Consider the following 25,037-nt stretch of genomic DNA (forward strand, 5'->3'; position numbering starts at 1 on the left):
AAAAATATAAAATGAAAAATAAAATATAATAATAAAATAAACAAAATTAAAAATGAAAAATAAATATATAAAAATAAAAAAACAAATAAAATAAAAATTAATATAAAATAAAACAAAAAACAATTTAAAAATTAAAAAATATAAATAAAAATTTTAAAAAATAAAATAATAAATTATAATAATAAAATAAAAAAACAAATAAAATATAAAAATTAATAAAATAAAAATACAAACCATTAAAATAATAAAAATAAAAAAAGAAATAAAATAAAAGATAAAATAAATAAAAGATAAAATAAAAAATAAAATAAAAATAAAATAATTAAATAAAATTTAAAAAATAAAATAAAATAAAAAATAAATAAAATAAAATGAAATAAAAAATGAAATAAAAATAAAATAAAAAATTAAAAATAAAATAAAAAATTAAAAATAAAAATAAGTAAAAAAATTTTAAAAATTATAAAAATATAATAAAATAAAAAAATAAAAAAAAATAAAATAAAAAGTAAAAAATAAAATTAAATTTAAAAAATAAAATTAAATGAAATAAAATTAATGAATGTGAATCCCTCCCTTGGAAGGACCCTTACCTTGCCCACAACCACAGGCAGGAACCCCCTCCTCTTATCTGGGGAAGCCCCAGGGGAACAATTAAACTGAATGGGAGGCTCAGCTCCCCATAAATCTCTGTATTGATCTGAGCCAAGGCCCAGGGAAGCCGAGGTCAGCGTGCCCTGTGCAGTGGGACATCCCCACATCAGCTGCAGCCTTTCCATGTCTCCTTTGAAGTTTCATTGATGCTCCCTATTTTAATCAGCTGCACCAGAGCAATAAGCCGTGATGAGATGGGCATTATCAGGAGAAAATTTAGAATGCCCAACACATGATGCTCTACAGGTCAATTAACAAACCATATTCCCAGGCAGAGGTTTTTGGGAGTAAAACCAGGATAAATTATAAATTTCAGGCTTTAGAGCTGCCCTGGTAATTTTCTCTCTCTTTCTCTGCCCCCCCACCAAGTTTGGAAGGCATTTGAGAAGGAGACTAAGGGGAAAAAAAGTAATTTAAGGAGTTTTTCTTCACATTTTTATAAAACCAAGGCAGTAGTTTCTGAAATGGGAACAAACACCAGTTTTTTACAGTTATATTTGAGTCTGAAAGCAGATTTGTGCTCCATCTTTCCAGAGTGAGGGAAGGGAATAAAAGATCCTTGGGCCTGGCTGTGCACAATTAAATGGTTGGGGACAGGAGCCAAGCTAATTTATAAATCATCCCAGATTCACTCTGGCCAATACAATCCCAGTGTGAAAACCTTTATCCATGAAATCAGGATACATATACTGTTTAATTTCAGACTGAGACTTGAAAATTTCCCACAATCCACCAAATTTGAAGCTGAAAGATGGAACAGGTTCTCTGTGAAGGATGGTGACCACAGAGCACAGCCCTTGCAGGAGGGGAGTTGCAGGTGTTTTGTGTTGGATTTGTGGCATAATATTGGTAGATGTGATATCTGGAAAAATCAAGACAAAACTAAACATATATCAGGGTGCTCTTTTTTTGTTTTTCCTTTTTTAAATCTTTCTGAGTGGTTTCTATTGACTTGTTCTTTACTGGAAAAAAAACCCCACTACAGATAATTTATTTTTTCATAAAGTTCTTAGGAATCACACAACAAAACTTAGCTGAGGAAATCGATGGTGTTAAAGTAAGATGCAGTAACAATAAATGTCTCAAAATGCAGCACACAAGAGTACAAACAATACTTTTCCTGATGAAATATCTCTAGAAAATTAACAGAGATTACTGGTTTTCCTGTGAGTATCTGTGTGCATGTAGACTTAGACTAATTCAGAATTTTTTTCTTACCATCAACCTGTTCAAGGAGGTTCAGTGAGAGTCTCCAATATTTGTGTTACAATGGTTTAGGTCTCTTTTAGACTGAAAATTTATATGAAACTTTTACAGACATGTAAATTTTTTAAAAAATTTTTTTCTTCTTTTATTTGCAGCATATATTTACAGAAAGTGGGATGGGAAACCCTTCATCAGTCTGGATAAGCACAATATGCTCATCTGACTGCAATTTCACCATGAAAAGTCCTTAGGATGATATAAAAAGGGGTGAAGAGAGACATTGAAGATCAAACCCCCATGTTCCCTACATTCTTCCTTAAGATCTATTAAGATTTAAATGATCAAGGCTCCATACACTTTTACATCTCTCTAAAATTTAACATCAAATAAGTTTTGTTGAAATAAACGCATATCTAAAGTTATTTTAACCCATTTCTTCACTTATTTCCAATTAATTAGTCATAGAACTTCAAGATGACAATACCTGATCATGTCCTGTTTTATTTCAGGATATGTTTTTTGAGGCTTCTTTCCAGAGTGTTTTTGTTTTCCAGTGCAAAATTATTTTTCTCTTCCTCCTTCCAAAGATACTAATTTGAAAATTTTCAAGGTACAAAGTGTAATTGCTTTCACACAAATTCTGTCACAGAGATATAGACTGTAACACATTTTCATGATTTTTTAAAAAGCAAAGAAATTTTTAAAGGATGGATTTGTGCAAAAAAATCAAATCCCACGCCTAGAATTTTAGTGGGTGAAATAGCAATCCAAGTCCCCTTCAATCAGGAGAGATGCTTCCAGTTTTTCAGGCTGAGGTGATGGAAGTTTATTCATAAAAGAGAAAGAAAAGGTAGAAGTGGATAATTCAAAACAGAAAAGAAGATATAAGGAAATAATGAAAGAGAAAAGGCAACTGGAAGGGTTTATACAATACAATTTTTGTGACTCCAGGAAATAGCTGTGATTTATGAACTTCTATCACTCCTTCCCACAGACAAGTCTTTCATGTGTCCATGCAAAATAGGAGCTCAGATATAAACTGGGGTTTTTTTCCTACAATCACTTTACAAAGTCACCGTTGTAGGTAAAAGGAAAAAGCAAGATTATTTCTAAGAGCAGCAGAAACTCTTGAAGATGCACACCCTGAAAAAAGCAAAAATCTCTTCCTGTGGGCTGTGTCTCATGTTCAGTGCACAATAAAGCTGATGTGTGAGATACCTGCAGCTCACCCTGTGCCCTCAGGCAGGGAATTTTCCCACTGATCCACACAAACACAAACCTGTGCTTTAAACTGCTCCCAGTGACAGGCAGCTCCCACAGCGTGTGGGGGATTTTTGAGACATCACTTCCAGCAAAGGGAGATCACAAATCTTTGCCCTTTGCTCCTCAAATACAGAAAATTGTGTGAGCAGCCAAGTCAGGTTAGATCAGGGCACTGGGGAAAGCTGGAGGAGCTTTTCTTCCCAGGATAAATAAATGACTCAGTGAAAACTCCAGAGGTGTTTGAGCCCCCAGCTGTGCCCTCTGCAGTTCCACAGCTCTGTCTGAAGGAACAGAACCTCAGATGCACATGGACTTCACCCAGCTCTGTGACAAACTCAGTGATCTTAATTTATTCCACAATTATGGAACAAATAATGGATCTTCCAGGGCCTAATAATGATGGAACTTGTGCATGACAAAGAGCAGAGGGTGCCTGGGAGCTCCTGCAGGTTCCAGGCCGTGTAAAGCTCAGGGCAAGCTGAGGAAACCAGGGCCTGGTGTTCAGCAGAGCCGGACTGGGCTTCCACACAGCCAAAACCCGACCAAAACCAAAGATTAACCCACTAAAAACTGCATCTGGGTTCATATATATATATATATATGTAAAATAAGATATTTATTTAGGTTGGCAAAGATCATCCAGTCCAACCATTCCCCAGCACAGCCAAGGCCACTCCTAACCCATGTCCCCAAGTGCCACATCTACACATTTTTTGAACATTTCCAAGCACGGTGAGTCCATCACTTCCCTGGGCAGCCTCTTCCAATTTCTGACAACTCTTTCTGTGAAGATTTTTTTCCCCAATATCCAACTTGACCCTCCCCTGGCCCAGCCTGAGGCCGTTCCCTCTGCTCCTGTCCCTGTTCCCTGGGAGCAGAGCCCGACACCCCTGGCTGCAGTTCCACAGCTCTGTCTGAAGGAACAGAACCTCAGATGCATGAGGGCTTCACCTACCTCTGTGACAAACTCAGTGATCTTAATTTATTCCACAATTATGGAACAAATAATGGATCTTCCAGGGCCTAATAATGATGGAACTTGTGCGTGACAAAGAGCAGAGGGTGCCTGGGAGCTCCTGCAGGTTCCAGGCTGTGTAAAGCTCAGTGCAAGCTGAGGAAACCAGGGCCTGGTGTTCAGCAGAGCCAGACTGGGCTTTCACACAGCCAAAACCCGACCAAAACCAAATATTAACCCACTAAAAACTGCATCTGGGTTCATATATATATATGTATGTAAAATAAGAGATTTATTTAGGTCGGCAAAGATCATCCAGTCCAACAATTTCCCCAGCACAGCCAAGGCCACCACTGACCCACTTCCCCAAGTGCCACATCCACACATTTTTTAATATTTCCAAGCATGGTGAGCCCACCATTTCCCTGGGCAGCCTGTTCCAGTGCCTGACAACCCTATCTGTGAGGATTTTTTCCCCAATATCCAACCTGATCCTCCCCTGGCCCAGCCTGAGGCCATTCCCTCTGCTCCTGTCCCTGTTCCCTGGGAGCAGAGCCCGACACCCCTGGCTGCAGTTCCACAGCTCTGTCTGAAGGAACAGAACCTCAGATGCACAAGGGCTTCACCTACCTCTGTGACAAACTCAGTGATCTTAATTTATTCCACAATTATGGACCCAATAATGGATCTTCCAGGGACTCATTAATGATGGAATTTGTGTGTGACAAGCAGCAGAGGGGCCCTGGGAGCTCCTGCAGGTTCCAGGCTGTGTAAAGCTCAGTGCAAGCTGAGGAAACCAGGGCCTGGTGTTCAGCAGAGCTAGACTGGGCTTCCACGCAGCCAGAACTAACCAAACCCAAATATTAACCCACTAAAAACTGTGTCTGCATTCATATATATATATATATATATGTAAAATAATAGATTTATTTAGGTTGGCAAAGATCATCGAATCCAACCATTCCCCTAGCACAGCCAAGGCCACTCCTAACCCATGTCCCCAGGTGTCATATCCACACATTTTTTGAACATTTCCAAGCATGGTGAGCCCACCACTTCCCTGAGGAGCCCCTTCCAATGCCTGACAACCCCATCTGTGAGGATTTTTTTCCCCAATATTCAATCTAAAGCTCCCCTGGCCCAGCCTGAGGCCATTCCTTCTGCTCCTGTCCCTGTTCCCTGGGAGCAGATCCCAATTTCCCCCTGGCTGTCCTCTCCTGTCAGGAGCTGTGCAGACCCATAAGGGCCCCCCTGAGCCTCCTTTGCTCCAGGCTGAGCCCCTTCCCAGCTCCCTCAGCTCCTTCAGACCCTTCCCAGCTCCACTCCCTCGTCTGGACATGCTCCAGCTCCTCAGTGTCTGCCTTGGACCGAAGGAACCAATTTTCTGTATGTATACATAAATACACATACACAGACATATATATATAAATTCAGGCATTGGGATCTGCAGAGATCTCAAAAAACTCATCCCATCCCATCCAAAGGTCTTGTGTGACATTCATGCAACATCCCAGCTAAATAAATGCAACAGCTTCTTCCTGGGGTGTAGATTTCTGCTTGTCAGACTTTTGGTCATTTCTCTGTATCCTGGAAATTTTTGTGCAGGCACACCTAGAGTACACGTAATTAAAAACAGTCACAGTTATAGAAAAATAGTCAAAAGGGTTGTGAGAAATTAAGATTTAAAAGTGGACTTTTGTTTTCATTTATACTCCTGCTAAGCATCCAATTCTATGGTTCACTGAGGAAACAGAACCATAAAGATAATTTCATATGAACTCCTCAAAATGCAGGCCAAAGAACCTTTTTTTTAAAATAATTTCTGCATGAAATATTTCAGGAAAAGAAAATAGATCAAACACATCCTCCAAGCAGAGTCATTACCTCTGAATATTCTAGGAGGCTTTGGAAACCCTACTTTATCTTTCTTCCTTGTGTTTAATTTTTAGTGAGCTGGGATAAAGCAGGTAAGTATAAACATTTCACATTCTGCAGTGATTCCACTCTTTTCAAGCCCATTATTATTCAGGACTTACCAAACAACACTGGAACTTTCAAATTTTGCCCAAAGGGGGAAGATAAGATTGGGTACCAGCTACTCACCTATGACACCTCAACTAACATTATCAAAAGGAGGAAACATTCCTCAAGTAATTAAATATTTATTCCTTTAAAGGTATAACTAGAGCACGAAAATACATTTCTACCTCCCACAGCTTTTATCAAGCTGTCAAGTTCTCCATAACTTGGTGTTAACTGAGTCATAAAGGGAAAAATATCTAAAGCAGGAGAAATGTGTGAACCCTTGCTTGAGGATGCACTTGGTCATTCAGTGAGAAACAGAAATAAAATCTTGGTTATTCCTGATCTGTGCAGGTGCAGCTCAGCAGCAAATCAGGGTGTGCTCAACTTCCAAGGAGGTGCCTGAATTCCTGCTAGGATGATGTGGGAAAATGTTCCTGCCCTTGGACATAGCTTCAGACCTGACCTTTCCCTTCTGGGCAAGCTCCTGTTGAAGTTTCAACCAACAAACTTCATCCTTTTGGTCTCTTCCAGCTTCCTTCCTTCTCCACACACTTATTCATCATCTGACAAATTAAATGAACAGCCCAGTCTGGTCTCAGGGGTTGTTTATAAAAGCAACTGAGTGTATTTATAAAATGAGTGAAAGGAGATACATTGACTTATTTCCATTGCAAGCCTTTAACTCACATTCATACCAGAGGGTTCATTTAAAAAGAAAACCCAAACCTACTAAATTTTTGCTTGAAAATCTGACTGAAATCTGCATTTTTATATAGAGAAATGTCATTTTAGGTCTATAAATATCCATCCTCTGTATTAAAATTGAGTTTGAGACAGACACAGGAACCTTGCTTTGGCCAGCTGTCTTTGAGATACAGAACAAAGCACCAGATATAAAAATATCCATTGTATTTTTGTTTTCATGGGACTATTTCCCTCTGGGTTTCCACACCTTGGTCCACCTTCTTCTAAGGTGTAAAAGAACTGAACTATAGATCAGCATTTCATCCTCTGAGGGCAGTGTAGTAGGAAATTACTGGATAAAAGTGAATCTCTGCAGATGCTTTATTCCCCACTCCCTTGTTGTCTAAGCATTTCATTTGTTCAGATTTAAACCTATGAAAACTGTCCTTCCTATGGAGCCAGGCACTTAAATTTATTTAACTGAGTTTATTTAAGTGAGTTCAATAATGAGATTGAGATCAGTGGGAATGAAGGATTAAAAAGTGCAATGTCTGAGTAACGGACTAAGTTATTTTGCTACACCTCAAACCTCTATTCCTTTGTATTTACGACCTCCTCAGTAGCTCCTTGACCTAAAATACAGATTTAGCTATGATAACTCTTCACTTTTAGATTCTCATTTTAATAAATAAACAAGTAAGGGGGAAAAAAGAACTTAGGAAAATTATTTTGAAAGTTATCTACAGGCTTTCTGTGTTCTCTGACTTTTTAATTCAGGAACTGTCTCCTTGCTGAAGGTGTGCATTATAAATTGAAATACCTTCATGGTAATTTTCTCATGGTTTATAAAAATGGGAAGTTTACCAAATGGGAATTTTATCAAAATGAAAAGCCAAAAATTTTCTCTAGCCTTCTTCTCATGGCCCCAGGTGAAAAGCTACGGACATTTCTGACTGACTTTAGTACCTTGGGTGTCCAATTCTCACAGGGAAAATACAATACCTGGCATATGAATAACAGGAAGAGTGACCACAGAATTTAAAACCACCAACAGAAACTGTCCCCAGCTCAGGGAGGCCTCTCTGACCTTCACGTTGGTCTTCAAAACAGTCATTTGCTGTATATTTATCAGCTGGAAGGAAACTACTTAAAAATAACTAAGTTCTGTCATTAAGAAATATATAAATATATTCACTTCTCTTGCATTTCAGGTACAACTTGAACATTTTCCAGGTACACAGGAAGATGTGTGACACCCACACATCTTGGTTGAGAACCAAGGTGATAGTCGTGAGAAAGGGCTGCAGATTTCTGAGCAAGGTGTGGAGTTCCCTTTTTTCAATGGAGGAATGTCTCTAGAGAACATTTAAAAATCCACATTATTTTTTTACGCCTACCCTTTATACTACACTCAAAATTCTTATAGACCTGTAAGATTTGCAAGATTTCAGGATGGAAGTTCTGTGGGATTAGTTCTTGATTGATGCAGTTAATGAAATTATCATTGCGGCAATTATGACATTATTAAAAAGAATTCCAAAATTTACTTATTTTAAGAATTTTTAAATTTTTTTTAAATATTGAACTTGCTGTTGAACCGTTCACTTTGTAACACTGGATTTTTGAGTTCTAAGGGCCAGTGGTTACTTTTTGCTTATTTAGATTTAGTGCTTATTTTTGCTTATTTAGATTCATAGAATCATGGAATGATTTGGGTTGGAAGGGACCTTAAAGAACATATAGTCCAAAACTGCTGGTGCCTTACCTGATTTAGTCTCTCCTTGCATGACAGCAATTCCAGATTTTGTAATGCTTCTCATGTTTCCATGTACTTTTCCATCTTCTTGTTTCAGGTGAGTGGATAAAAATTGCATGAACAATTCAAGCACAGGCACCCAATATTTTCCTCTGTCAAACCTGTCCCCATCCTGTTGGCTTTACTGCACGAGCTGGGCACTGAACTGGCACATCCTGGCTGGGTCCTGGCCCATTTTTTCATATGTATTATTTTATCATTTATCAACACTATTATTGTGTGACCATGAAGGTATTTAGAGAATAAATGGACAAAAGGCAAACAATCCATCCCAAAGTAGGACTCTAATGGCCATGGACTAATTTTCCCGAAATCCCTCTGGATTCTTCCCTCACTGACTGATTTTCCTGGAGCATTTCAGACCCAGTGGCTTTCCTGAGTGAGTGGCTGGTCCCAGACTCCTTTCCCTCTTTTCTTCATCCATGGAGACCCCAGCACTGCAGAGTCCACATGTGCTTTCCTCTAAACTTTTCCAAATTTGAGATGCATTTTAGAGCAACAGCATCATTTTAAAGCAACCATTGAGTTAATCCATCAGAACTTCAGAGGAAACACTTCTGAAGAAGAGCTATTACTTTTCTTCATGGTAAATTGCCTATTTTCCTTTTTCATGCAGCATGCCAGGACATTTTTACTTGTCTGTTATTTGCTATTTTTGTCTTTAGACTCTGTATCTGCCTTTTGTCTCTGTAGCCTCATTTGTAAAGATCCCAATTACTTTTAGGGGGTTAATTGTTACCACAAGCAATGTCAGCCTATGTCAGACTCCAGGGCTTTGTAGGGAAAGCTCTGCAAGGACTTCCCCACATCTCAAATATTTTGGTGATGCCCACACTCTCCAGCTCTGATTGGGGAGCTGCTTTTATTACACAGCACAACTAAAGAAAGCAAAAATAGTAATTTCCTAAAAGACCTCTGAGAGTACATTTCTTTACATAGACTGTGTAGGAGGGCAATAGAACAAAATTTGGTGCTTTGCTATTCTGAGGAATAATCAGCGTATCTGAGACAACATCCAAACATCTCTCAAAAACTCTGCAAGGGCTACACTTGTCACTATTGCTGGAGCTCAGTGTTTATCACAGTGTTTCAAATCCCCTGTGAGGCCACAAATGTTCCCTTAACTTGATTATCTAATTACAAGGAAAATTACTAGATGCTCATTGTTGTCTTTGAAATATACACCCAGACTTTTTGATAATGGTTATAAAGGCTCTGTAATTATGTAAGTGTTGGTGTCAAAAGGGAATAAAAGTAGATATTTGTGCAGTGGACTTTGTACAGGTCTGTAAAGCATGGCACAATAGGAGATTCCAAGATTGTGAAGTGCCAACCTTACAAGTGAATAAATTGAATTATCTTTATGATTGTTCTGAGGTGTTGCATTTAAACAAATAATTTCATGACACATATGTCTCATATGTATTGAGGGTTAAATCTGTCTCGGATTTAAACTCTGGTTTTGACTCACTGACCATGTTTGGCTTATTCTGGTTATTAAAAAATGAGAAAATTCACAAAAATTAAGAATAAGAAATGAAGCACAAAGCAGTATTAGTAACTCTATACATCAACTATGATTCAGGAGATACCTGTGCATTAAAGGAGACGAGCCAGATTGAGGATTCCAAGGTTAAATGAGTTTATTGAGTTAGTGGTTACAATGGTATGTCAGATACCTGTAATCCAAGCTACACCTACATATTTGCCTCTAAATTCTCACACTGTCAGTTTCCGTGTCTCTAAACATTCCACCACCAGGTCTTCTATTACTAATATAATAATAATAATAATAATCAGAATAATAATCAGAATATAAAAGGCAATGTCAATCACCATATTGTGCTTCATACTCCACCATAAGGAATTCAATTGGCAAAAGTAAACCTCTGGTCATATTAATGGGATTAATTGAAATGTGAGCAGTCATAACACTACTAGAATATAAAGAACAAAATCTGGTTCAAAAGAAGCATTTTTAAGATGAATTAGTTTGAATCTGTTTTAAAAATTCACATACTATAATGAAGATGACTTAAAAGTTATATCATTTAATTATTGGGCCACACATTGAAGCATATTGGCTAGTACATTTTTGCACTGCAACAGAAGCAATACAAGCTTTATGGTCTACCATTACAATTCCTTTTTTTTTTTTTATTTTTCACTTAATATACCTGCCAACCTAATGTTTCTTGCATGCATAAAAATTTCGGGGTTTAGACTTGAATTTATCATTTATTCCACACGTATACCCCCGTGACGCAAATTCTTTGGCCAATTTAATGCTATAATTTAGTTTAAAAAGGAAGCTTGGAGTTAAGTCCACTTAACATCAGAAGGCAATGCCCTGAATTTTGGGCACTGCAGAGAGTTATTTACTGGAATAGAGTCTCAGGTCGCATGCAAATTGTCACTTTGTCCCCCCCACCCCATGCCAGACGCACACAAGTCGGCAGGTACGCATACAAAAAAGAATATAAAACCCTCCTGGTAAAGCTCAGTGGTTTAGAATGAATCCATAGCTTTAAATTCACTTAAGGCCTGTACAGGGGAAATATGTTTCTTCTGGGACCCTCTCCTCACTCTTGTCTGATATTCTTCTGGTTTTTCTCTCTTTACTAGAGGTTTCTTCTCGGGGGCCTTCATCTTCCAAGATACAACTGGAGAGTTCACTGCAGCAGTGCCATAGACCTTCTGGTATTTAGTAGAAGCCACATATGATGCTTTCACTGTAAGGACCACAGCGTTCATCAGGTTTTTAGCTGCCTGGATGAGAGAAGTGGCACTGTCCAGCTGCAAACACAGAAAACAAAATGAAATATAGCAAGGTTACTCCAAAACAAAATACAGCAAGGTTATTCCATGGCTGGATCACTGGGACATTTCCTCACTGGAGCCTGGATCCTGCCAGATCTCATTAAAGATGGAACAAATCCTCTTCCTCAGGGTACCCTGGAGTATCCAGCACTGGCAACACCATGCACTGAACAGTAAAGGTAAGACTGTGGTACCTCACATTAAAATTTTAATAAGCTAAAGGAAAACCTTGTCTTGTCTGGGTTTTCTTTTTTTGCCTGTTTGTGAGTTTTTTGGTTGTTGATTCTTTTTCTACCGTTTAAGAAGTTTTCTGTTTTCTCACAAAGCCCCCTTTACTTCTTACTTAAACCTTTACAAATTTACTATTACATGTCAGCTGCAAAACAGGTCAACAGGGATTTTTCCCAAGTGTTCCAGTTTGTTCTAATTATTCCTGTTAGCCCAGGATAACACCCCCAGTGATGTCTACAGCAACAGTGTGAGGCCAGCACTGAGCTTGTTAAAGAATCCCATCTGAAAAGATGAAAGGAGCTTCTGAAACCCCTACAGAAATGAAAAGATGAGACAGTTAACTGCGGGTTTTGGCAGCTCCTGCAATGTGTGAGTTACTCCTGGTCTCAAGGAACGTTACTTTGTGGTTGCCAGGCTTTTTGTGCCTTTGTGCTTCTCCCATGCACGAACCTGCCTGAGGTTCCTGGGTGTCCTCAGGTTCTAAGAGCCCTCAAGGACTTGCTGAGCTTCAAAACACTGGGACTTCCATTCAGCAAGCTTCCACCACACACTGAACTGAAGCACACACCCCTGGCCAAAATGTTCAAAAGGATTTCAACATATAATGGGGACTTCCAAGGCAATGCCTCAATGCTCCACAATGTGAATCAGGAACTTGCCAGATCCAAGTGGATATTCTGAAAGTAATAAATACTAAAAATATGCTCCTAAGGACTGTAGCTAGCCAGGTTACTACTTATGATGTTCAATTATCCCTTTCCTTAAATACTCAAGAATGTAATACATATTTTTTTGTGATAAAGCTTTTCAGATATACCATGGAAGCTGCTTCAATTACTTATGCCTTTCCCAGACTGTAGGAATGATATGGAATATAATATTATTTTACCTCTTTGATTCCACCCCACATGTTGTTCCGTAAATTTTCAGCTATTTTTAATTAGTACAAATGGCCTGTGTCACTCCAAACCTTTCCTGCTCCCTGTTTTGGGAGCACATGGCTGTGTAATATAAATGCTGAGCAGGGCAAGCAGCACAAACAGTCACAGGGCAATAACAAAAGCCACACCATACTTCACCTCAAGCATTTTGCATCATTAACAGAAGAGTTCAGGAGAAATCTCCTTCTGAAGGGTCAGTGACTGATGTGAACAAAAACAGACATTACAGAAAGCCTGTGTTTGAAACCACATTAATCTATACTTACCTGGGATGTTTTATTTCCTCTGCTCTGACCTTAAACTCATAATAGTTCATCAAACACATAAACAGCTACATATAGTGAGGTGAAAACAAAAAAAAAAGCATTTTTATGACATTCACGCACGTGGTGCCATTCCCTGAAATGCACAGTTAATTGCCTGCCCCGAGTAAATATTTTTCCCTGGGACTAATTTGTATTTCTGTTAGTAAAAGAAATGAAGTTAAAAGATGGAAAATTACATTACATGGCAGAAACATGACTGTTCAATAGGGAGTAATGAAATATAATCCAGTCTAGTGTTATTCTATAACCACACTGCTGCATGATTTATAAGGCAATCTGTATGTTTGTTGGCAAATAACAGATCACACTCTATTAAATTAGGATATTCTAATTTACTACAGAGATCTACAATCAAGCATTATTCATTGTTAAATGATTCTTTTTGAAACACTGGTGGATTGATATTGAATATAAAGTGATACCATCAAATAGTGTTTACTTCATAATCAGTGTGGATAAACTGACTGGATTGAGCCTCTATTGCACAGTCCTGAATGAATTCTGGTTGCTGAAGGTTTCCAACAGCTTCACGTTTTACACTACAAGGAGCTGTTTTACATATATTAAGAAACAGAATAATTAAAGAAAGCATTTTAAAATGAGAGGGAACCAAAATTAGATGTTTAAACCCATACACAGTTCAATCTACACCTCTGAACACAGCAATCAGTAATTTTATGGACTGTAGTGATGAGGGCATGCAGAATCTTCCATTCTTCACAATCAGATGCAGGCTGCAATGACACCTTTTAGGAAACCAGGGTTTGTATTTGAATACCATTTTAACTCTCTTCAGTTTCAATGTGCTGTTAGAGTGGATAAAAGCTCCCTGTTTTCACCATTAATAATCACATTTTAAGATGCAGATACTCAGTCTTTAATCCTAACATCCACTTATCCTGAAAAACACTTCCAAATCTTGGAACCAGAAAAGAGACATAAAACCCCACCAGAGGCTGTGAGTGTTCTGCAAAATCTGCTGGTGGTCATTCCATGCATCCAATTTGGCCACCTAAGCACTTCCCATGATTTTCTTACAGCCTCCAGCTCCTTGCTTGTGTTATGGCTCAGCAAAGAAGAATTAAACTGAATGAGCATCATCCCAATTAACATTTAGATCTTCCCACACCGCTGTGCTGCTCCAGCTTGAAGCTGTGCTTTGCCACACAGAGCTGGAATGAGGCAGCAGTGAATCAAGCCCTGAGTGTGTTAATTCCTTACAAAATCTGGGCACAGAAACCTGTGCACTTTTCCAAATGTTATGTTAATTTAAAAAAAAAAAAATCATAAGAAGGAAAATTAACATCTCAAATAAAAGCACCACTAGGAAAATTACTTCACAGTACAGAAGGCAACCTTTACTCCCTGCAATACACAAAGAATTATAGATATAATGATGGATTTTGGCCCTAACAGCCAACAGAGCCTTTGACTTGCTGCAAGAAGTAATGGTGTTCTGCTGCTTAGACCTCTTTAAAAATATGTTTGCCTGATTTTAGGAAAAAAATAAAATTCTCTCTACCATAAATGATAAACTTAGGTGACTGTCCCACAAGACTCAGTAAATGCTGAGGAAAATTCAAATTTCATAAAGAACCTAAAAATAACTGCAGTGGACGCGGTCACTCAGAATTATTAAGATTGGAAAAGATCTGCCAAGAATAAAATTCCAGGGTTTTCTTCCCCCTAGAGAAGATCCTTCAGGTTTTGAGGAGTTTTTGAGCTGCATATCAGCTGTCCTTCAATTTTCCTCCCCTATTCGCAGAATTTTCCAGAATCTTGAGATAATCAAGATTTCTCGCTTCTTTTACACATAATCTAAGTAAAATAACCAGCAATTGCACTAACAAAATAGCTGAAGAAATTGGAGGGAATAAAGCTGGAAATTTTTGTCCTTAACAGTAAAGCAATGAAAAGAGATGTTCTCCCTGCATTGTCACACTGCTGCAATGGGGAAGAACTATAATTTATATTTTATAAAGGAGAAAATCTAACTTCCAGAGATGTCTTCATATTTATAATAATAAATATCCATAAAAAATAAGGGAAATTGACAAAAACCCCCAAACCAATCTGTATTTCTAATGAGTAAGTACAGATTACTTACTGGAATCTGTACTTCCAATAAGTAAGTAAGACTTACTCCAAAAAGTAAGTCTTTAAAATTACAGAATGGGTATTTTTAAAAGTGCTGGTTGTTTAAAAATGTTCTATGTTATTACTGCTGACTTTAATAAACCTTGAAAAGTGGGTGAAGGCATCAAAAGAATTGTAGATAGTTTCCAGTCTCTAAAAATTTGAGCAATGAAAATAAAATGACCTGTGAAATTATGGGCCAGCTCAGCTGACAGCACTCCCAAATGAAATGATGCAATGTCTGTGGCAGACTCCAAAAATAGAGGAAAGAAATGCAGTTAGTGGTAAACAAAGAGTTGTGTGGGTTAAAATATTTTCAAAGTAGCGTACATCATATTTTGGTATGATTAAACTTTGAGTTGCTTAAAATAGTGCTGTGGGTATAATTGGATCTTTGAAAGGTCTTTTGCTTAGTAATACATGACAGTTTGATTAAAAACTCAGTTGACACAAAACTAACAAGACACATACACAGAAGGATTCCAGATTCTCCAGCAGCTGTTTCCAGAAGTAGATATTCACATACACACACACAAAAAAAATTAAAATATCAGTGATCAGCAGTGAATTTCACAGTGGGGTCTTGGAGAAACCATTTGGAGGCTTCACAATATTAATATTTGTACTAAAAACTTGGAAAGGAAGTCAATCATTTGATGAAATTTGCAGATAACAATTGGGAAAGTGTCAAGTCATTAGATTGATACCTAATTAGCTGCTAAAAGCCACAAATGTAGATTTAATTCTGGCCAGATCTACAGCAGATGATTGCTAATTACCCAATAAGGAACTTTATTCTCTGCAGGATCCCAGGCAATCACTCCTTGAGTACACAAAAAGGAGGAGACTGATTAAACAGGTTCAATTGTCACATTCAGTTTATTGTCTGCCCACAGTCATGGGATGCTGAGTCCTCTTCTCAATGCAAGAGCAATATTGAGGAACTTGGAAAAAGCTTTAAAAAAACTCAGTAACAAAATACATCTTTTATGGGAAAGACTCAGCCAGCTCTGTTTTTTCCCACTTTCAAGTGAAAGACTAAAGAAATGAGTTTTTACTGATTGAAATCAGCAAGTACATGGTAACAAAGCTGATTATATTTAAAGTTCCACAAGTGAGACAAAGATAAAACAAAACTTAAAGGCTGAGAGGCGAAGCAGGTCATTTTAGTTATTAATTAACTGAAATTATTTATTTAGCAGTTATATTAATTAATCACAAGGACTCATGAAAGATTGATTCTATTTCTTGAAATTGTAAAATCAATATTGGATGGTTTTGCTTAATATGTATTAACTAGTGGGCATTTTTAGTGCACATCAATTCAGGGAGCCTGGGCATCAGTTATGCAGGAAGGCTGATAACAGCCCCTACTGACCTTGAAAGGTAGGAAAACAAAAAATTAGCATGAGGAGCTATTGATAAATAGAGTTTGTCTGGTTCTCTTTGTACAGATTGGGAGGAGAAAATATAATTTCTTTTACTAATTGAAATAAAACCTGTAGCTCCTCAAATACTCTTGGATAAGACTTGATTGGTACACCTTTAGCAGGTGACTTAGGCACTGCCAAGCCCTTAAGGATTCTGTGAATTCTGGGTGAATTCCTTCTTTCTTCTTTCCAAATGAAATTCACACTTTTCTGGACAAGGTACAGTTGCTCTTACCCCACCCCAAAGGTCAATCAACAGTCTCCAGAGAAAATAAGGCTGCAATTATGCAATTATGAACCTGGATGGTAAATCAGGAGTATGGATTTCTCAGCTCGCATTCTTATGCAACAGAACATTTTCCTCTCAGCTGCGCTTAACAGTAAATCCATACCTGCAAGAGGTATGCCAGAAAAAGATCTTATGTATAAAATTATATCTCACATTTCTGTGGCACATTTCATGCATAAAACATGACCCTGTTAGAGAGAGCCAATGCAAGAATGGCCTGTTTGCTATTCAGACGCTCCCTTGCCTTTGGAAGGAGACATCTGCTCTTTACCAGCACCATGAGGGGATGTTTCAGTCAGGCACTTCAAAATCTCACAGGGCTCTTGCTAGCTGCAGCCCATTTGGAGAAAACTATCCAAAATACTTGAAAATCTCCCTCTCTCTCAAAAGAAGTCTTTATCTGGAATGCAATGTGCTCATAATAATGTTAAAAATGGATCTGTAGCCACACAGAGAAAATTGTATTGTACTTGTCCTTTCCTAGCTATTTGTTTTCACATTTGACTGCAATTAACTTACTCCTTTACACATGATGAATATTTAATTCATTCTGGGGATAGTTGTGTTTTATAGGTGCCCAATCCACGGAATAACCACCCTCATCTGCATTTTTTCAATTACAGGTAAGAAACCCAGGGGATTCCCAAGCCCATTTGGTTGTATTTAACAAAGGCTGCCACATCCAAGGACGGCAGAAAGCACAAAAATACAGCAATAACTGTGGATTTCTTCTGTCTTCTATGGACTACAGTCACTTTAAAACACATTACCAACTGCTGTATGCTAATTTGCAAAAGCAGAAACAAATAAAAATACTCCCAGAACTGACATTCCCAGTAAAAGGTAAACAGCCAGAATAGAAGTGCATTTCTACATTTGCTTTACTTATTCCAAGTAAATATTTTAGTGTTTCAGAAGCAAAGGGATAAATGGCAAAATGATATCCTAATTCATTTGCTTTGAGAAGAACACTTAATGGGAAAGCTCATATTTTAACAACTGAAATGGTGAAATGACAAAAAGACAATTGGAAACACCTGAAAGTTAACTAATTAGCTAATTATTTTTCTGGAAAATAATTATTGCTAGTGTCTCTCTAGCCTGCAGGTCCCAAAGGTGGAAAACACATTATTGAATTTTTGATAGATACTATTTTTTTTCTATTTAACAAATGCATTTACAGTGAATAAATTATTTCTCCAATACTATTGCTATGAAAAAAAGTTACAATAATTCATCTAGTTACCAAATATAACATAGGTTATTTCCTCAGTATTTAACATTTAATTAATATCTTGTTCCATTCATTTCAGAATTTAATGGGGGAAATTATTTTGACCCATAACTAAATCTCTCAGAAACATTTAATTTTCTTTTTCTACTCATTATTTGCCATTTCGCAGGAGAAAAAAGCTGCCAAACCAGTACCACAATTTTTACCCCTCACCAGAACCTCTGTAAGGACAAGCAATCCTATACCACATTGAATTTTTAAAATTTAAAATTCAATTGCTTTAGCAGTCTTTTTCATGCTACAGCATTGTCTCAGAACTTTCAGAGTCTGCTGCTGAATTAAAGCATTTCACAACAATGCATGCCAAAATATCTGGAAAAACACTATAGAGGACAAGGAAGAAATCCTCAGTGAATAAAGCTAAAGGAGTTTTGTAGATGGGGACAGAAAATTTGGTTGTTTATAACACACGTTCTCTTTGTTAAGGATGAATGTGGAGGATGAAACACTTTCTGCATCAACTCACAACTGAGAAACAAGGGAATGAATCTCCTGCCAGGATATTTTGTAATATTTTTCTTCCAAATCCTCCTCATTCTGCAGAGGAGGAATGTCTGGAGGAAGATGGCAAGGGTGGAATGTCCTGGACAAAGAGCAGGAGTGTCCAATGGCAATCACAATTCCAACGCCCCCCAAAGCAAACTTGGCACAACCAACATTTACAACCTCAAAATTCAAAATTCTGCCCCATGGAATTTGCTCTGAGCCTTTGGATGATTAACAGGAAATAGAATTTTGTATGACTGATTTAAACCTAATGTTCAACAAGATAAAAAGTCTGGAGCAAGATGAAGTCCAAACTCTATCTGATGGGAGAGGCAAACTCCAGCTATAACTAAATTTTTTATATTGCCTTGAGGATTCCTGAAGAAAGTTAAGAGTAGGAAGTCTGTTAAAACTCAGTATCAAGCCCAATAACAAAGCAATTTACACCAATTTACACAGGGATTCACATGGCTGAAGTGCACCCAAGACACAACATGGTCTGAACCTGAGGTCACACAAAAGCAAGGGCAGGTCTCTGTCAAAAGCATCAGTACACATTTCCATTGTCATATCCAATTGCAGCTAAATCTGAACAAAAGAGGAAATAAATGATCTTTGACTAATCTGTGCTAGATCTCCCTGCTCCCAGCTGGAGTTCTGACTTGTAATTTGAAGATAGAAATATATTTTAAAAGCCAAAAAAAATCTAATGCTCTTTCAATCTGAGTTTAATCTGTCCTTTATCTAGAGAACAGGTACAATAAAAAGAAAAAAACCTTTCTTTCTAACAATCTTACCTGAAATGAGTCCAAATCATGTCTGGTTGGCTGGAAATTGTACTCAGTGATAAAATGCAGGAGACTTTGGATACAAAAAAATCAATAAAGCACAGAAACACTCTATGATTTACATGAGTAAATGTGTTATCTCCTGCTATTCCTCCTGATTCTGTCTCAAAGAAAAAAAATGAAAAGCAGCACAAAGCAGGACTTAAGACTACAATGCTGAGAAATGGGCTATTTCCCCAAATTCCTTTTTAATTTGTACCAGTGTCAGACTGATATCTGAATGTGATTTATCCCCACATCTTCAGCTGTGAGGATCTGCCAGTTTTTGAGGCAAATCTGCTCCTCCAGCTCCTTTCCTATCTCTAAAATCAGGATTGCCAGGTCAGCACAGGGACACTTTGAAGATAAGTGCTCCATAGGCACAGCTGGTTTTGCTCAGGAAAAAGCTTGGAAACAACGCATCAAACACATCAGAATTAATAAAATAAAATAAAATAAAATAAAATAAAATAAAATAAAATAAAATAAAATAAAATAAAATAAAATAAAATAAAATAAAATAAAATCTTGTTGTAGAATGGAAGATGATACCAGGACAACTACTCCTTGCTTGCTAAAGTTTGCCTGCTGTTTTTCATTTGTATTTTCTGTCTTGTAGAAGCAGACAAAGGTTTCAGCCACTCAAGATATTGATCATTTTTGAGGTGCTAGAAGGATTTTACTCCCTCGGAGCTGAGGGTCCTTCCAGTGTTGATCAACTCAATCCATGAAAACATTCCTTTCTCTGTTTGGTTCCCTGAGCACTCTCCAGGACTTTACAACAGTGTGCAATGAAATTAAAAAAAAAAAAAGAAAAAAAAAATCAAAACCACCACAGTCTTCAAGGGGAATCGCTATTTCAGTCAGATAGAGATGGCTTAATCATATATAACAAAAAAAAAAAATTTAATGGAAATTCTACAATTTTATACCAAATAAATTATTCACTCGTAACTGTTTTATTTATTTGGCCAAGTCAATCAATGGTTAAACAACATTCAGTAAGTAATGAGAGTTCCCTACTAGAAGTTTGGTCAATTACCGAACAAACAATTTGTAAATGCATCTGTTCATTACATTTTTAACTTTAGCTAACACTAAATGTCATTAAAAACCATTAAAACAGGTAGTAATTACCTGTTCTTAGTGCAAGCAAATGAAACCAGAACAGAACAAAAACATTTGTAAAGGCCATTGCAATTCCCAGGGAAAGAACAAGTAAAGATGACAGCAAATTGAGAATAAATTGGAATGAATAAAATCTTGCTCTGAATTCTAAGAGCTCATTTTTATTACTCATGTTTCATTATGCAAATATACTTTAAGGATGAAAAGAACCTTTTGAGGTCATCTAGTGCAATGTCCTGTTGAACATTTGAATTACATGAGGTTGTTCTGGATTTTGCTGAAATTCGGGAACGTCCATGGATGGATAATTTCACATCTCTGGGCTGGAGAACTCCACCCTGCACTTGAATTTCACTAGCCTCCAGTTAAAACATTTTTTTGCCTTATATCTAATTGGTATTTCCCATGTGAAAACTTTTTTTTACTGTTTTTCCTGTCCCTATGTCCATGCAACTGCCAGCTCTGGATCTGGTTCTTCCAAACCATTCTCAGAGGTAGTTGTAGGCAACAGTATTTTCTCTAAACCTTCTTTGTACATAAACAAATGTATCTATTATCTGTGCAGATGATGCTGGCAATCTCATTTTCTAAAAGAGCCCATTTTCTAAAAGAGACATTTCTAAAAGAGCAAGTGTCTTATCCAAATGGGGGAAAAAAAGAGTAATTGTAGAAAAGGAGGGAAAAAAATCTTTTTCTGACAAACTTTTAATAGCTCACTCAAATTGTTGAAGTCCAGTACGACTCTCTTCAGGAAATACTCGTGTTAGGGATTACAAATTTTCCTGGAGTCCCTTTTCCTTTGCAGTTCTGTATTTCAGGCAGCATTTTCCCTGAGTAACAAATGCAGAAGTGCTGATATCCTCAATGACTCAAATAATCCAAATGGTTCCTGTGCTTTGCACCTCAGGACAACCACCCCTCCACAAAACAAATTATTCAACCACACCTCCAGATAATCCAGAATTTATGTAAAGGAGATGAAGGTATAGACTTCAGAAGTATTGTGAAATGAAAAGGCATTTGCAGAGGCTTTTTTCATATAAATTTCTTATTTAAATAGTGTACATTAGTCATGATTAGCCACACACTTGACTGATGCACTTAGCTGGCATCAGAAAAATTCAAACTGAGTGTCTTTAAATATCAGTCATGGCTGGTGTCACTTGAAGCCCCAGAATTTTTTCAGATGCCTCTCACTGACCAATTTCCCTTGGAATGAAAGCAGGAAAAACAGGGCTGTTCCTAAAATCCACTCATTTGGTGAGTTTGGTGACCGAGTCAAAGTGTTCAGAGTTTTCATTTCTACAAATTAAGTCTTGCACTCAATCCACCCAATTCCAGGTTCTGGACCAAAAGGTTTCAGATTCCTTTTCTGCTTGGTGAAGGAAACCACGGAGCACTCGAGATCTTCCATGGGTTCTTTCTCTACAGAGATGGGCCAGAGCACTTCGCCTTTAAAACTCAGTTTAGAGAACTTAAATTGCATTAGAATCCTAAAAATAATACAGTGAATCTAGGCAGGTGCTCAACATCTGCAAAGAAAAATTAGCTTTCTTGGATTTGGCCTGGTGGTCCAAGAATTCAGACAACTTAATGAATGTTTTTGTGACTGCTTTTCTTAATTCTCTTTTGGTCCCCAAAAGTGTCAAATGGGCAAAACCCACAAACTACATCACATACAAATCTCTCCAACCTCCAGAACCCAAAGAGATCAGGGCACCAAGACAGAAAATTTACATAGAAAAATGCTCCTTAATAAGCAAGTTGAACACTTCTGTTCAGGAAAAAATTAGGCATCAGCTCAGTTCACAGAAAGTTGAATTTACTTCCATATCAATATAAACCCTTAAAAGAAGCCCAAGGCTAAACTTTCTGATTCTGTACACACAGTTTAATTCACCTGCTTACGCCTGTGTATTTTTTAAGATATTACCAATCTAGGCAGTTGCCAGTGTCTACCTGGAATAAAAATCTCTGCCCCCTGGAAATGGCTCTTGAGTTTCACACTAAGGAGGGCTGGAGTGAAAATCTCAGATGCAGATGTTTACACTGGGCTAGATGAGTCACTATTCACACAGCAACAGAGATGAGAGCAAAAACCTCCTCATAATTCAATTAAAATCTTTCTGAATAATAAAATAATCAGTTTCCATTACACCAGAGACCTCCTCTCATCTTTTTGCACAGCTTGAGTGGGGCAGCGTCCCACTGTTACTGCAGGATTTATTTCTAATTCTATCTTTTTCAAATCATACTTAACTTGGGTGAAGTCTTTCTCCTGTTGTTTTTTTTGGGGGGGGGGGGGGGGGGATGGCAGAATTTGTGGTTCACTTGTTTTTTGGGGGTTGTTTTGTTGGTTTTGGTGTTATTTTAATTTGGCCATCCAAGGTGGAAATTGGAATATCAAATGCAAGGCAGAGAAACACTGGTCTTGAACATTAACTGAGTATCTTAGTAGTGTACTATTTTAAAAATAGTAAACTGACTAAAAGTTTTAAGTTTTGTTTCTTTACATTTTACATAGAAAAAATAGTTATAAAGAAAAAATAAGTATTCTAAAAAAATATTTTAATTCTCACTACTTTTTTCTTTTAGTTACTATTCATAAAATTTTCTTTAAACGATTTTAAAATTTTAAACCTACTTTAGCTATCTCACAATGAGAAATAAGTACATAAGCAATTTACCAACACTAAAACCCACCACACTCATCAACACATTAATTAAGGAATCTCCAAATTAAAAAAACCCTTACATTACCAAACCAAAACCACGAGTCATGAAGGAGTATGTGGTGTTTGAAACTCATTGTGATTCTATAGATCCTTTCTGCATTGACTGTGGCTCAGCACTATTTGTAGAAAGGAAATAATGACAATATTTATTTCTGTTTTCAGTTTTACCAGGGTACATCATGCGTTTGCTTTGAGACACTCAGATGGGACTGATAAAAATCCAAGGGATTATGATTAAAGAGAATCATTATTTAATGTCTTTGAGTGCAACTGTCCCAGGATCAGAAAGTCCAGAGTGTTGAGGCAGCCCTGGTTTCCTCCATCACCACACCCAGTTCAAGTGTAAATGTGTGCAAATTTGTGTTGTAAATTCAAACAAGATGAGGCTGAGGTTTAAAAGGACTCAAATCAACATGAAGAGTCCTCCAGAATGCTGTGCACTGTCATTGTGACTTCTGCTGAAAGAAGATTAAATCCACACAATTTGTGTTGAGGCAATGGTGCTAAACCAGCCCAAAACTGCAGGAAGAGAGGGCAGGGGGAGAAGCATCTCTGTGCCAGCTGACACGGTTTGGGAACAGATGGAGCATTTCACAGCTCTCCCTCACTTCTCACAGAGAACAAGAAGGTAAGAACCAACCCACAAAGTTTTAATTCAACTTGTAAGATAAACCAGCTTGGCAAACAGAGAAAAATTGGGAATTTCAAATAGCTGCTTTAATCATACTGAAAAAAAAATCCTTGATCCCTGTAGATGATCTCACATCATTAAACTATTGCTCACCTTTTGCCATTGTGACAGAAATAAATCTTCCGTCTAAATGTTGATCTCTTTAAATATATAGGTGTAAATAGATTAGTTATTATATTGGGTTTGGTTTGAGATGATTTTATACAACGTGCTTGTAAGTATAAATTTTTTAAAAACGATGCATCAAAAATTAACTTTCAGTTTGCTAATAATTTATGAAGATTTAACTCATTTGAATTAGCATGTATTGGAAGAAATTTCTCAGATACTTGCTTAAAAAGGTTTCATATTAAACACTAAATAAAATCAGCTGAAATCTAGGCCTTATAACATTTTAATTTAATGTAATGTACTTGTAAATAATATTAAACAAACTTCATAATTTAGTGAACACACATTTAAGCCAAAGCTGTAAATGTAGGAATCTGTGCACTTTGGACATTTTAATATTTTTTTTTTTTTAAATCATAGCTGCCAGTAAAATAATTTAACAGGGGAATTAGCTCAGTAAATGTAACATGAGTTTATTTATTCTCCCAAAGTTAAGCTATTCAGCCAAACTCACAGCCTGGGGTTACCTGGACCAAAATTTGTTATTAGAATCTGCACAGACAGATTTCAGGTTAATTATTGCAACAGTTCATGTAATTTGGAATATCTTCCCCTCTACAAACTCCCCACTATACAGAAGTCAGCCAACTGCTAATTTGCTCATCTTACAAGACAACTTTAGAATGCAAATGTCTCTGGATTCAAAGTAATCCACTGACATCTCTGTTCCACGATATCCCCTCAGAGCTGATCGCTGTCTCTAATTCACCATCCTTATTGAATGACACCCATTCTGACTTTCTTTTCCCAATAATTACACCAGTCTTAAAAAGAGCTTCTCCATGCCACCAAAATGCTTTTGTATCATTCAAGTGAGATTAGGGCACTGTACAGTTGCTCTTTGTGCTTTATCAATTCTGTGCAAAAACTGAAGTCTCCTGCATTATGCAAGAATAATTATGTGAGAAGGCAATTTGATAAACTCATCA

At 37.2% G+C, this 25,037-nt stretch overlaps 1 protein-coding gene across 7 annotated transcripts in view; it reads right to left on the reverse strand.

Annotated features, from left to right (window-relative positions):
* Positions 1-10,221: 10,221 nt before the first annotated feature.
* CTNNA2 (catenin alpha 2) overlaps positions 10,222-25,037 on the reverse strand; it is a 494,680-nt gene continuing 479,864 nt past the window's right edge. For all 7 annotated transcript variants that reach the window (XM_074540544.1, XM_074540542.1, XM_074540543.1 and 4 more), the window contains one exon: positions 10,222-11,399. In XM_074540544.1, coding sequence (XP_074396645.1) covers positions 11,112-11,399 — 288 coding nt within the window. In that variant the 3' untranslated portion in view covers positions 10,222-11,111. The remainder of the gene's footprint in view (positions 11,400-25,037) is intronic.

The sequence above is a fragment of the Zonotrichia albicollis genome, chromosome 5 (genome assembly GCF_047830755.1).
Source record: "Zonotrichia albicollis isolate bZonAlb1 chromosome 5, bZonAlb1.hap1, whole genome shotgun sequence".
Classification (NCBI taxonomy): Eukaryota; Metazoa; Chordata; class Aves; order Passeriformes; family Passerellidae; genus Zonotrichia; species Zonotrichia albicollis.